Source organism: Lutra lutra, chromosome 4 (assembly GCF_902655055.1).
Source record: "Lutra lutra chromosome 4, mLutLut1.2, whole genome shotgun sequence".
In the NCBI taxonomy this organism is placed as follows: domain Eukaryota; kingdom Metazoa; phylum Chordata; class Mammalia; order Carnivora; family Mustelidae; genus Lutra; species Lutra lutra.
Genome location: NC_062281.1, coordinates 60,877,939 through 60,892,833, shown reverse-complemented (window position 1 = coordinate 60,892,833; position 14,895 = coordinate 60,877,939). Strand labels below are relative to the sequence as shown.

Genomic DNA, 14,895 nt, shown 5'->3' with positions numbered 1-14,895 from the left:
ATTTCAGAGTCACCTTACCAGCTTTGGCTGCCCTGACTTCTGGGGATGTGTGTGCCTTTCTGGGTCACTGGTGGGTTTCTTCTGCCATCTTCTTCTGGCATCCTGAGGAGTCTAGAGCAAGAGGTGTGTCATGAGATATGTGGGGGATGTGTAATCCCTTTGTCAGAAATAATTCTCTGACCTGTGGATCATTCTCACCAAACAAGTCCCAGGAGGCATTAGGAGCCACAGATACAGGCCTTTGTGGAGAAGACATCTCAAAGAAGATCCTGTTGTATGAGTAGCCCACAAGAGCTTCCTGTAGGTCTCTGAGGCTATTCAGTTTGGGGTAACATTTATTTGTGTGCATGTTTTATAGCTGCCTTTAAGAAACCAAAACCTCATGATGCAAAATAGGACTATGCCTTATTCATCTTGGCCTCTTTCTCTTCTCAGCATTTATAACATCTGGCACACAGTAGTTGATCAATAATTATTGATTAATTCATTGATTGGCTCTTGGTCAATAATAACTCATGTTTATTGAGTCCTTGCTCTCTGCCACATATGGCTCAAAACACTTTACATGTATTAACTCATAAAATTAATTTATTCAATCCACATAACAACACTGCCATTCTTACTTAACAGCTAAAGAAGGTGAGGCTTGAAAAAAGTAAGGGAACTTACCTACACATCTGTAAGGAGTTAGTGGAAAAGCCAAGAGTTGAGCATAGACAGTCTGACTCCTAAATCCTGACTCTTAACCATACCCAGCACTGCTTTCTTGACAAAAGGTGGATCAAGATTATAAATCAGTTCATAAGGTTATTGGTGATGAAGGTGGTGGTTGTGAGGAGATGGTAGCTCATAAAGCATCAGATATCCTGGGGATTTGCCCCAGAAAAAGGAAACATGCAAAATGGATTCCTACAGCACCTTGGTTATGAGTTGGCCAGGCCAGATCACCAAATCAAGGGGAGCAGGATTCCAAGGTAGACATTCTTTTTAATTCTAAAACCCGGGTCATTGGCCTGAGTTTCCTCACAGTGCTTCCTATAAGCATTGTGGGAGCAGCAGAGGCTGAAATCAATTCCTAATGAGGTACATCTATATCTGTCTTCTTGCATTTTCTCTCACTACCTTGTTGCCATCCATTTGACCAATTACACTGGAAGCTCTTTGAGGACAGACACCTTTAAGTTTCAGTTGGTTCCTCATAAGACTGACTTCATATTTGCTAATTGATTAATAGGTTGGAATTTGGTTAAGGTTAGAGACTAGAAGGCAAGATATGTTTACTCAGATGTTTCCAGGCTAGTGGTCTGTTCCAAGATGGAAGGAGTGGCTGTCATGGAGCTGAGCACTCAAACAGCTATGGCCCATTTTGTGGTGGTGACTATGGAAGTGACTGGTTCCAGGCAAAAACAGAGGTTCTGACCTTCTCTGATATCAGCTATGGCCAAAGGGCCAACTTCTCCTTGGAGTTCACTTGTAGGCCTCGGCTTTGCCTGGACCTTATTAATCATCTGGAGTTGGTGAAAGATCTAGTTCCTTCCTCTGCACTCAGAGGATGAGGAAGGATCAGTGACCAAACACCTTTCTGGAAAATTACTACCCATGTAGAAGACTTAAGGGCAGGCTCGAGGGGAAACAGAAGATTTTGACTACTTATTCCTCAAGCTAAGGGGCAGGCATTTAAAGACTTACCTGTAGGGAACACTTAATCTGTTCTGGTCACAAATGTCTTCTCCAGAACTTCCCATTTCCTCGTCCTTTTCCAGTGCAGCATGGCTTTTTCACCCATTTCACTTCGGAATTCAAATCTCTGATCCTATTTTCTGCCTCCTCCCACCCACTTAAACAACTTAAACAAATCTCCTCCCTTCTTTGGGCTTCCTTGAAAACTTATGAGTAAAATTTAAAAGAAAATCAGACCAAGATTGCTTCCATCTCTACCCACCTCCTTTGTAAAAACCAGAAATCCCTTTACAGTTAAAATCCTCTCAGGATTACAAAAGCAGGGAAGGGGCCTTTTGTCTTCTGGTTTTATAGAAATCACTGAGGACAGATGACTACTCATTGCCTAAGTTTCTCATTATGTGTGTTACAGGAAAGGAGGCTTTTAAAAACATACTAATTGGCATCACTAGAAAGTTTTCATTTTTTATCTTATGTAGTTTTAGGACTTATTCAGGACAGCTTCGTGGGTCATCAGACCCTTGAAACTGAAGACTTGAAAAGACTATAGAAAACCGAACAAACCGGTACAACCTTCACAAACCTGAGACCAGTCTATGACATTTGGGAGACTGTTAGTTATTAAAGCTTCACTGTTTACATTGAAAGTAAGAACTGGCACATGATTATAACGAGCCTTGCCCCCTGGGAAGCAGTCAAGACAGATATCTATTGGGTTGTCTCATAAGACAGTGATTCTTCTCTGATGACTACTCTACCCTGCTCCACAGGGGTAGAATGAGGCGGCCATATTTGTATAATGTGAGCCAGAGGTGAACACCTGGTCCAAAGTGGGCCAATCAGGGGTTCCTTCCTTTGATTTAAGGAATGAAATCCAAAGAGGGATTCATTGTTCTTCAGGTGGTTGTTAACTTGGGTCCTCTTTGTAGCCATGTTCTCTGATATGTGTACTTAAGAAGCAGGAGCTGGTGTGGAGAGAGATGATTCAGACATTCAGAGGGAGGAGGGGAATTAAGAGGCAGGGAGAAAGAGAGCTTCCTGGTTTCCCCACAGCCTTCTACTTCCTGGCTCCAGTTTGTGTCTGCATTTCTGCCCTTAGGTTCTGTGAAACACCGCTGTACCTTTAAAACAAGCTTCCCATTGCTGGTTTGAATAGGTTTCTACAGCTTACAACCAACAGACTCCAAATTGGCAGAACGGTGGTATTTTCCTTGCAGGTATTTGATTAAAAATCCACACATTAGGGGCACCTGGGTGGCTCAGTGGGTTAAGCCTCTGCCTTCGGCTCAGGTCATGATCCCAGAGTCCTGGGATCGAGCCCCACATCAGGCTCTCTGCTCGGCAGGGATCCTGCTTCCCCCCGCCCCTCTGCCTGCCTCTCTGCCTGCTTGTGATCTCTCTGTCTCTCTCTCTGTCAAATAAATAAATTAAATCTTTAAAAAAAATCCACACATTAGAAGTCAAATTTGAATATAGGCATACCACTAGTAATAGAGGTATGAATGGTAGTATAAATTTAGAGCATAATGCTCTTAGGGGCCATCATTTTATAGATGTGGAAACTGGGGCTCAAGAAAGCTAGATCCCTTGCCAGGGTCCCATCTATGTCTGAACCAGGTCTCTGGGCACTTGACTCTAAGGCTCTGGCTCTTTCTCTACTACCCACTGAATCTGACTGAAAGATTGTATTTACTTTCACAACTTGTGCACATTTAAAAAGTAGGCCACAGACTCTGGCATATTCTTGCCCCTGTTGTTTTTGGATGAGAAGCTGAAACTTGAAGACGTTAAATGACTTCGACAAGTCTACACATTCACAGAAGGGCAACTGGAACTTGTTCCAGGGCAGGAGACTCCATCCAAGAGGCCAGACTTCTCCGTCCAGGTCACTGCTGATCCAGTTAGACCCACAAATCCATCAGGGCAGGGGTTTTAGGGTCGTTCATCTGCTCAATAAACATTTACATACCCAAGTGGGCGGCACTGTTCCCAGGCCGGCAGATATGGTTGGGGGTGGTCTGTCTCCTGAGTGTAGGGAGGGCATCTTAAAGACCTTCTTCATCTGCTGTATGTACGTTTGAGGCTGGAGGGTGGGGACTGTCCGTGGACATTGTGGGCTGTGGGCTGTGGAGGAGAGATAAGATAATACTGCTAGAGGGAAAGCAGACAGTGGCTTTTCGACAGTGTCACCTGCATAGAGTACGCAGCCCAAAGTATGTAATACGGGCGAGGGAAAAAGTGACTGATGGGGACAAGCAAGTGAATACTGAGCCCCAGTGCGATGGTTGTGAGAACAAAATGCTCCACTCTCTGTGTTCATTTCCTTGTGGGTCTTTTCCTCCAGCTAGAATGTGGGTCCTTCAGGGGGAAGTAGTTTCATTTGTTTATTTATTTTCTGCATTCCCAGCATACATCAGAGTGCACTGGGGATCCAAGGGAGCTTTGAGCTATGTTAAGAAGTTAGAACATAGAGGAGAGCTTCCCTAACGAGATAATTTTTAAATGAGTCTTGGCAAGGTGAGATTGAACTTGGGTGGTGTCTGCCAGAAATAGACAGTGGGCTTGACAGAGTGTAAGGAAGTCTTTGCTTTGAACCATGTGTTACAAGGTTCCTCGTCAGGAGTCGCGTATCTGTGATTATGGAAATGTAGGAATGTATCTGGGAGTGTGGACTGGCATTCACTCTGCTAGCTAGCCTTATTTTATGGTGCAGGAATTTGTTGGAAGCTACGGACGACAACAACAAAACTCACTGTTGAGAAGGTTGGCTGGGGAGAAGAACGCTAGGACGACTCGGATACATCACTCCAGGAAAGGGAGGAATATCTTGTGGCAGCCTGGTTGGTGGTGTCTCACCATCGATCTTTGGCAAGTTGTACTGGAAAGGGATGGTCAGAGTTCCAAAGTGCAATATTATATTTCCAATTAAAATGTAAAAACAAAGCTTTCTCATAAAGCACATTGGCCTCAGCACTGGGAAGTGACTACAAAGCCCATTGCTGATTGAGAAAAGCTGAAAGCAGACACTGTAATTGATAAAGGAGATAAGTCAATCTGTGTCCTTTAAAGAATAATGAGTTCCATTTTTCATCAAAAAGATCTCGTTGTGCCGAAGAAACATTCTTTCAATAAATCTACTTAATGGTTTCCCCTCTAATGATATATAACATTGTGCTTTGGAATGAGCTTGGAGCATCCTAGTGGGTTCCTGGAAGGGTCTGCAGGCCACCCAATATTTGCATTGCTAATCCAACCCAAAGAAAACCCGAAAGGTTCCCAGACAGTGCTGTGTTGTGGGGGAGGGGGCGCGATATCTAAAAGCTTGCCCAGGCTCTTCAAGCAGGTAGATGGGATGAAATTTTTAGATCATTACCCCACCATTAACGTTGAGGTCCTATGCAAATTTGCACCCCAACCCCACCCCACCATGCCCACCACCACCCTGGTGTGTTAGGGATACCTCAGCTCTGAGGGTGACTGTTTAAGGTTTCCAGTATTTGGGTGGTGAGAACCCATGAGCTTGTTTGTTCCCTGGGCTCACCACTCTCCAACAACCCTGACAGCCTTGGGCCCTTGGTGTTGTTCTTGACCATGGGCTGCAGGAGGTAGTCCCTGTATATTGTGTTTGGTAAACTGAAGATCCACTTTGAAGACCCGGCCTGAAGGAGTGCTGTGTCCAGGCCCGTCCCCCTGCCCTCCCCGACCAACCCAGCCGAGGGCCTAAGCCTCGGGTGAAAGGAAGAGCCGAAGAGACGGCCCGTCCCTCCTAAGGGAAGGATCCAGGGCCTTCTGCACCCTGGTGCTAGGCAGTAGGACGTGTTGCTCAGCTTGGCTTATTGTGACCCCCCCCCAACTTTACAAACGCGCTGTTATTTCCACAAGGACCCAGCTTTATGTAACAAGACCCATTTCCTCCAAGGGCACCCAGCCCTCCCAATACTGGCGGACTTCCCCACATGGGAATCATTAAAAACAACCCTCGAGTTATTTCCTTATGTTGCTGTTTGTTTATTCTCCAGTCGCGTGTGAGTCAGCCCGATCATGATTTGTGGTGGTTTTGCTTATGAAATCTTACATAATTATATTCCTCTTGTCATGTTGGGTCGAGCCGTGAGGCCATCGAGTGTTTTCTCATTGCACAACGTGGGCGAATCAATACGGAGAAAGGCTGAACAATGAGGTGACGTGGTCAGGCTGGGAAGCCGGCTCCGAGTCACCCGGGAGGCGGCCCCACGGGGGCGCGAGGGGCCCGGACGCCGGCTGAGGCCACCAGGGCGCCGCTCCCCTCCCCCCTCCCCCCTCCCCCCATCATGGGCTGAGGAGGCTGGGTGGCGGCCTTGGGGACGGGGCTCGCCGAGGTGAGAGTTAAGAGAGGAGAGCCAGGGAACGAAAGAACAACAATGACAACACTTCACACAGAAACCGACCAATGTTTACTGCATTCGCTACACGCCGGATTCCAACATGCTGGTCCAGAGCGTGGCTGGCTACAAGCTGGCAAGACGGTGACGGCTCCTCCGACGGGCTGTCCCTTCCCCGCCATGTACATGATTTAGTTTGATCCCACTCACCGTCCCAAGTCCAGAGGCGGTTAAGAACGCGCTCGATGCAAAACAGTGAGTGGCTACGACACACGGATGAGGGTGGGTGCGATTTCCACGGCAGAACGTGGAACCCAGAGAAATGGTTTGTGGAGGCCAGACGCCTCCTCAGTGGCTATAGGACCGATGGAGCTCCAGACCCACAACTGGTTGTTTTTGTTGAAGTCCTCGAGTATACTGAAACTAGTTGTTCCTAACATTATTTCATATTTTAAATAAAATATCGGACCTGATTCCAACCTCGTTTGCTTGCATACATCTCTGAGGTGTGCGCCTTAAAAGTTATTCCTATGGATACAGGATGAAGATTACAAATATCGGCAGAAAAAGAGGAACCGTGTGACTCTATATGAAGACAACGACCATCACATTCCACAGCACGTCATGGGTTAATCTCTGAATCATCAAGCATTATTTAAAAACAAGAGAGATAGAGAGAGAGAGAGAGAGAGAGAATAGAACTGAACACAAGCGCCACGACAAAAAACAATCCTAACAACAGAACCAAACCCAATTTCCCTATTAATCCTTTAAAATTTTTACCTCTGTTTCTAACACTTCTCATTAATTGTTATTTTAAGCTCCAGTAGCAGGATCAGATTTCTGCTGCCTCTGGGCAAATGAGTTATGATCTGATCTCAGGTTCCAAGGGAGATGCTCAAAGTTTTATTTTCCCCCCCCGGTTGAGTAAACAGTACTATGCATATTATCGCTTGTGTTAGAATAGTGTTGTCTTCACATAAGACTCAAATAATGGTATTAGTCATTCATTTCCTTGAACACAGACACCCTCATGCGTGCTGACAGGTTTATAAGGATGTGGTGGCAGCCGCGGTCCTGGGAGCTGCTAGATGACCGACTTTGATTTCTTGCAGTCCTGAGCGATGGAGCCCGGGTGTGTCTGGTTATTGTCCGCTTTCTCTCCCAGATGCTGGGCTTGTCTGGAAGATTAATACATTAACAAGAGCTGAAGGCCCAGGGTTGCACGTCTCCAGACATGTTTATTAGCAGATGGCACACAGGATTCAAAGGTCACCACGAAAGTGACATTTTAAAGTGAAACAACAATATTTATGTTCAGATAGTCTACTGATGAGATCATGTGGAAATGTTTTTGATTAAATTAGCTTATAAATGGTTGCCAATCTATAGACAACTTAAAATGCCAGGTCTGTTTACCAAATGTGTTCTTCTCACGCTCTCCCCGTTTACATATTAACGACCAACGACCAAGCGCTGTTGGTTGTTAACTAGAAGGATCGATATATCTTGTTTTTACTTCCTGGGTTATCTTTTTTTTTTTTCCATTCTCAAAAATGTTATTTCCTCTTCTGTGTGTTTGGAAATCTCACTTGCAATTATTAATGGTTTGGAAAGAGTTCGGATTCTACTACAGTAATGCAATTGGTTTCTGATTCTCTAGTGTAAATTGGGCCTCTGAGAAAGACCTAAACTTTAGGCTCTCAGGTAAGGCCCGATGTTCAGTATCATAAAAAGGCTATGAGCTGGATTCAGAAATACTTGCTCCAGCTGCCTTCTCGCCCTGCGGCCCTTGGGAGCCACGCTTGGGTGGCAATGTCTGCTTGTGTCTCTACAACACTACGAGAAACAAAATGCAGTCAAGGGGAGGAAACCCCTCGTCTGGGCTGCTTTTTCTTTCCTCTCTCTCTTGTGCCCATGGCTTAGCAGGGGTGAGTGTGAAAATCCTAACCTTGGAAAGTGGTTTAGATAGAAGAAAGCTCAAAGGTATGAAGCCAAACCGATGTTTTAAGAGTTGTGCAAGTCTCTGTAGTCAGCAAAACTCACATAAATTTTTCCAACAAAGGCATTAAAATGCAGAAATAATGATCAGTTAGTAGATTAAAACTTTCACGGACATCTTATGGGAAAGGAAAATGACCCTATATGCTACTGTTTCTCATTCATTTACATTTAATTGTGTTATGAATAACTTTGTAAGATACAGATATCATTGTCCTGAGGGGTTCTTTTAACCTTAGTGTCATCGATATCTCATTTTTCTGTACAGTTACAAAATTAGAAATGTAAGAATACAGCAGAAGAGTTACTCACTTTTCAAGAGAACCTTTTTCAATATTCATTGCCCCTTCCATTGGATCCAGTCCTTGTTCAGAAAACTGTTTCAAGGCACTTAAAGCTGCCTAGAAATGAAAACAAACACACAAACAAGGAGATCCATTCACTGACTTCAACGTTAATAAACAGGTAAGTGTAAAAGAGATCCGGGATGTATACTTAAGACTATCATTTTCATTGGTCTAAATAAATATTTTTTTGCATCATTTAGCAAAATTACATCTGAAAGGCTATATTATCATGGAGCAATGTATATACCAGGAAGGTTTTACGTCTGTAGAGGGAGGAGGTGGGGAGAGGAACCCCCACAGTCTCATGCCCTGTCCCTCATCCGCGATTTTGTTAAGTCACAGAGCTTTTATCTGCAAATGTAAAAACATGTAGTTTAAGCCTCTTGCAGTCTGACAACGACTTTGCATAATTTCTCCTCACATTACCGAAACTACCCTTCCGAGGTGAGCCCATCAGATTTCCCCAGCCGAGGTACTCTTCCCAAAGTTAGCATGAAGGTCTTGTTCCATTTTATATTTCACCAAGTCACGGGAGGTGAGCAGATAAGTGGACCCAAGACACTCATGCATACCGAGGGGGTGGCAGGATGGTATTCTGCGAGGAGGGAGAAAATGTGCGCTCCTCGGGGCCCCGGGGAGGCAGGCCTGGCCACAGCAGAGCCTCCCGAGGTGTTGATTCGCCCGTCATGCGTGGGACGCTGAAGGGTGTTGACAGGCTGGCGGAGCCTCGCTGGATAGCTGGGAGGCACCAAAAATGCGATGCTGATAAGATCTACATAACTTGTTGACACTCTTGTGCACGTTCCAAACTGTTATTTCTTCGAGTAAGAATTTGGTTCTTCTTCCCCTCCCCCACACGGCACCACTTTAAAGCTCCATTAGAAGGGCTTTGTTGAGTCTGAGATAGGTGTGAGCGGCTGGGGCTGTTTGAATCCTCCATATCCCGCTGGGTCACACTTTGGTCATCTGTGTCTTTTCAACTGCCTTTAAGAAAGGGCTAACTAACCCTTGCCATTTCCCAAACATTTATCTGCCAAGGGCCCCTTTGGGGTAGCTAAGTGTGTGATCCCTTGTAAACGTCATTATTCGTAATACAGTTTCTGATTTTAATTTTTAAGGTAATAAGGTAATTCCTTTAGAGGAGTTTCAGGTTTACAGGAGAATCAAGCAGGGATGTCAGTGCTGGACCCCACTCGTCCGGGCCCCTGCTCAAGCCGTACAGCAGGCTGACAGAGGCCTAGGTGGCAGGTAAGCGCTCTTTCCAGTTGGGTAGAAGTGTGGCTCTCTCACTGGGATACCATTACTGGTTGAATTGTACCCCTCCCCCCAAAAATCTATATATTGAAGTTCTGACCCCCAATACCTTCAAATTGTGGCCTTATTTGAAAATAGGGTCATTGCAGTTTTCAGGGAGATGAAGTCCTACTGGAACAGGGTAGGCCCAAATCCAATTATGACCAATGTCCGTCTAAGAAGGGGAACTCTGGGTGTGGACACACACACACAGGGAGAATAGCACATGGAGGCAAGAGATTGCAATGATACAAACAAAGCCAAAGGACATCAATGATCACCAGCAAACTGCCAGACACTATGGAGAGGCCTGGAACAGAGTCTCCCTCACCGCCCTGAGAGGGAACCAACACCATCAACACTTTGGGTTCAGACCTCCAACCTCCAGAACTGTGGGAAGATACTTTGCTGTTGATTAAACTGCTCGGTTTATGGAATTTCATTATGAGAACTCTCACAAACGAATATAGGTCCATCATAATTCCTCCTTAAGCAAAGTAGAACCTCTTTCTCCTGTGATGTTTCCTTTTATTACCTTTGTATTATAAAAATAGTTTTCATTACAGGACAATCATAATGGGTATAAGCCAAAAAGAAATGTGGAAATAGTCACCATCCCACCCACCCATTTACCACTTGCTGCAATGTTTCCATGTGCTTTCCTATCTCTTCCCCATATGCACATGCTTTCACCTAGATCATATCTTGACACTGTTTTATAACCTGCTCTTTCCATTGAACACTAGCAGTTTTGCAAGTCAATAGAGACAATGTCAATGGCATCATTTTGCCTGACTGCCCAGACTGTTGACTTGATATGTCCTCTTCTACTTAGCCAGTTCCTACCGTTGGACATTTCGGACACTCCCAATATTGAAGCTGTTATTAAAGCCGCATCCAGCTTTCTTTTGTCTTTTTTTTTTTTTTTTAAAGATTTTATTTGTTTATTGGACAGAGAGAGATCACAGGCAGGCAGAGAGGCAGGCAGAGAGAGAGGAGGAAGCAGGCTTCCCACCAAGGAAAGAGCCCGACGTGGGGCCCGATCCCAGGACCCCGGGACCATGACCTGAGCCGAAGGCAGAGGCCTTAACCCTCTGAGCCACCCAGGCGCCCCTGTCTTTTTTTTTTTTAAGATTTTATTTATTTATTTGACAGACAGAGATCACAAGTAGGAGAGATGCAGGCAGAAGAGAGAGAGGAGGAAGCAGGCTCCCCGCTGAAGCAGAGAGCCCGATGTGGGACTCGATCCCAGGACCCCGGGATCATGACCTGAGCCAAAGGCAGAGGCTTAACCCCCTGAGCCACCCAGGCGCCCCAGCATCCAGCTTTCGGATGGTTAAAATTTTTGTGTACCATCTCAATAATTTCCTTATGATAAATTCCTAGAAATTGAATTTCTAGGCCAAAGCGCAGGCACATGTTTAAAGCTCTGAGCTGAAAACAAACAAACAAACAAATAAATAATAAATACCTGACAGGCGCTTTCCCTCTACCCTCAGAGAGGTTGTGACCACAGTAGTGTTCCTCTAGGTGATTTTGGAATTAACTTCTCAGAACCACTTTGTGGGGCACTCAAGCAAACCAGTTTTGTCATCTTATGGCCCCACCTTCTTTTCATTTGTCCATCCTGACCATGTACTCTAGTCACTGGATTTGGCTTTGAGTAATTTTGGTGGCTTTCAAAAATTAAGCTGACTCTGAAAAGATCCAGATTTGGACAACTCCCCTCCCCCAGAGGAAGTCTGCAGCCAGATTTGGCTTTCGTTGAGATTCATTCAATTAAGTGACAGCTGAGGTCCTTCCCAGTCTTGAAATGCTGGGGTGCTACATGGACTTCCTAGGTGCCTTGCTGTGAACAGCCCCATGGGTGTGCATACTCCCAAGGGCTTGTTACATGAGCCTGAGCTCTGGAGGCCTGCCTCACACATATGTGTATGGGGTGAGGCACTGGGCCCACTCACTCCTAAGCTCTCCAGACCAGTCCATGCCTGACCTTTCCAGATAGCCTGACTTTATGGGGAGGGTATTAATGAACTTACAGGTCTTGGTATATTCAACAATTTTGAACGATTAGACCACTCTTTTTTCTGATCCTGTAGTATGTGAATTATTGTCAGGAATGCTAGTTTTTATCAATTTCTTCCCAAATGAACTATTGTGGAGGGCTGTTCAGTACCCCCAAACTTAAACTGGCCATGTGATATTGCTGCATGAGACACATAAGAGCGCCAGGGCTTCTCGGTCCTGTTTTACTCCCAACGAGGTCAAAATGGCAATCAAAAACAACTTTAAAAACAATTTTCAAAAGTCATTCGTAGCCTAATTGTAGCTCATTTTCCATAGTTGTTTTGGGGTACTTGCTGCCTGAATGCCCAGAATCAAACGTCCTGCTCCACTAAGTCCAGGAGCCAGTGACACCTGCTCTGTTCCATCCAACAGGAGATGCACACAGGAGACGCAGGCCAGGTCTCAGGGAGCAGGTTCGGTGTTTTAGCTCTTGCAAAACCTCCTGGATGATTTTATCAACATGTCAAGCAGGTCCCCGTGAACTTTCAAAATGCCTGTCATCACTCAAAGAATGTACTGAAGGCTGGAATGGCGGCGTGCTCTTTCACTCAATGCCACGAACAGATTTTCAGAATTCTTGCGTGGCTTCTTCCCTCCCAAGGTATGCTTAAAGGCTTCCAAATAACATTCCCTTATTTATCTGATGAGATAATTCAACCCACATCTTATTGATAACCCTGAATACAATTGCTTATAAATAGGAGAGGACTTCTTACTAATTTATAAAAAGACAATGAAGGTGATTTATCTTCTCTGTAAACAGCAATAGCTACCATTTGATGAACATCACTCTGCCATAGTCATGAGACGGGGGCCTTTACCTGAGTGACAGCAGGTGTTCCCACAGCCCCGCAGGCGGGTCCTCCCCAGGAGGAATTCAGTAACCTACTCCAGGTCACACGGGTAGCGAATGGCAGAGCAGAGATTTGAACCCAGATTTGCACATTCTTGACCACATCCCCTCAATTCCTTCAAGCCTAGCCAATTTCAGCATGACTTTTTCCAATATTTATTATTACCAGCTCACTCTTATTCCTTCCTCCATACTCATTCTATTAATTATTCCCCACAATAGTTACTGGAAGTCAGCTCATATAATTATCCCCATTTTCTAGAGAAGGGGTTTGTTGTCTTGTGGGGAACACAGAGAGCTGCCAGTCTCCAGCCTTCTTGTGGTCCCTAGGCTGACTTCTGAGGGCTCTTTCAGCGCTTCTCTGACTCTTGTAGTTTGGGCTAAAATTAAATTGCTATGGGAATTATTTTGTCACTTAGAATTACCCCACGACTCCCCAACAAGGTAACTTGACTGTCATTTCTTAACATTCTCGAGGGTACTAAGTCTTGCTCACTTTATTTGCCTCCCCTCCCCTCTCTTGTTCTGAGAAGGTTCATTCCTCACCTCCGTGGGGTTGTCCGAAGGAGGGAAAAACAAGCCGCAGGGTTTGCCTGGGCCCCTGGGCTGTAGGGTCCTGCAGCAATAGGAGGTGCTGGGATTGCAAAGGTGAACGGACAGAGAAAGGACGGAGGGCTCGGCAGTGACTTATAGAGAGCGATAAGCCAACTATGTTTAGGAAAGCTGAGATGGGCAGGGGCTGTCGACCAGGTGCCTCCTCCCACAGGTCCTAACAGAACACTGGCCCCGCTGCTTCCTCTCCCACTGGTCCATGAGCTCAGCTGGGGAGCTCCCACCCTACCCCCAATTCATCAGCCACCACTTTCCCAGAGAGGATACTTTACAGATGAAAAGATGCCATCTGGGAGATGGGCGTGCTTCACTTTCTACAGCAAATCAGCTCCCAGAATACGATAATGCAGCAATGCCCGAAATAGCCCCCTTCATTTAGCAAGGCTCAATTATCAATCATTCCAAAGAACAATGTATAATGGAATGACTTTGTGAACAAATGCTGAAAGTGAACAGTCCACAAAAACATTTTCCTACGCACAGCCAAATCTGTCCAGAAAATGGTAAAATCAACAAAATCTCCACGTTTAAACTATTCCAACAGAATAAATTGTTACTTGCTAGAGGCCCGTTGTTTAAAAAAAAAGTAAGAACAGATTATAAAAATGCTACATAATAGTAAAGGACACTGGAGTGAGGGCAAAATCAAATAACTCTCATTTGGAGAGACATCTAAAGCCTGAGTACAGAGCTACTGAGAGGGTAAATAGAGAAGAAGAGGCCCTTCCTGTCTCGGTTCACCCCCTCAGCCTGGATGGTTTGCTGTGTGATCCCTGTGAACTAATGCTGGGGAATCGTGGGAAGGAGGCAAATCTGGGTGCTTAATGAGGAACATCCTGAAATGATGCTTAAATCCAAGTTGTGTAACTTCCCACACACCGTGGATTTGAGAATTTCAAAGATGCACTAACGTAAGTACCCAGAATCCTCCATGCGACTCCAGCCACAGACAAATAGACAACTCAATGATTTCATTTCCAAGGTCAGAAAATGTTTCCTACCAAATCAAAACAAACTCGCTCAGCATCCATGAGTATGTTACTGCAGTCTACCAAGCGGAATCTCGAACTTTAGCTTTATGACCATTTATGTGTTCTGGGATTCCAAAAAAGAAGAAGAAGAAGGATGAGGAGGAGGAGGCGGCGGGGGGGCAGGAGGAGGAGGACTGGTGGTGGAGGGGGAGGGGAGGGGGAGAAGAAGAGGAGGAGGAAGAAAGAAAAGGAAAGAAAAAAGGAAAAAAGGTATATTCAAAGCTATTCATGTAGCTTGGTTTGAAAGGAGAAAAATTTTAAAAATCATTTTAAAGAAGTGGATGACATTTCCTTTTCTTATTCCTGTCTTTTAAGCTCAACACTTGTATCCATTTGTGTGTGTGTGTGTGTGTGTTTCCCTTAAAAGAAAGCATCTACATAGATACGTAGAAATATTTTGGTCCCCAACAGATTTTACAACTGTTTTATGAGGAAAGCCCCACAGGTTCTTGAACAGATGTCGCTACCATTTCATGGATCACTTGTTTTGTGCGTAGTTATAGCAATGCCAGAAACAAGATGCCAGGAAGATACTTTCCATGCCTGTTTGTTGGTCTTGGTTTGCACGCTTGCACGTGCGCCTGTGTGTGTGTGTGTGTGTGTGTGTCTGTTATGTCCGCACAATGGAGGTGAGACTTCCCAGCCATTTC

General features: G+C 45.1%; 1 protein-coding gene across 10 annotated transcripts in view; it reads right to left on the bottom strand.

Annotated features, from left to right (window-relative positions):
* Nucleotides 1-6,090: 6,090 nt before the first annotated feature.
* The window catches only part of STAU2 (staufen double-stranded RNA binding protein 2), a 320,498-nt gene continuing 311,693 nt past the window's right edge, over nucleotides 6,091-14,895 (bottom strand). For all 10 annotated transcript variants that reach the window (XM_047728851.1, XM_047728856.1, XM_047728849.1 and 7 more), the window contains 2 exons: nucleotides 8,355-8,443; nucleotides 6,091-7,222 (listed from right to left, as the gene is read on the bottom strand). In XM_047728851.1, the coding sequence (XP_047584807.1) occupies nucleotides 7,129-7,222; nucleotides 8,355-8,443 (183 nt within the window). In that variant the 3' untranslated portion in view covers nucleotides 6,091-7,128. The remainder of the gene's footprint in view (nucleotides 7,223-8,354; nucleotides 8,444-14,895) is intronic.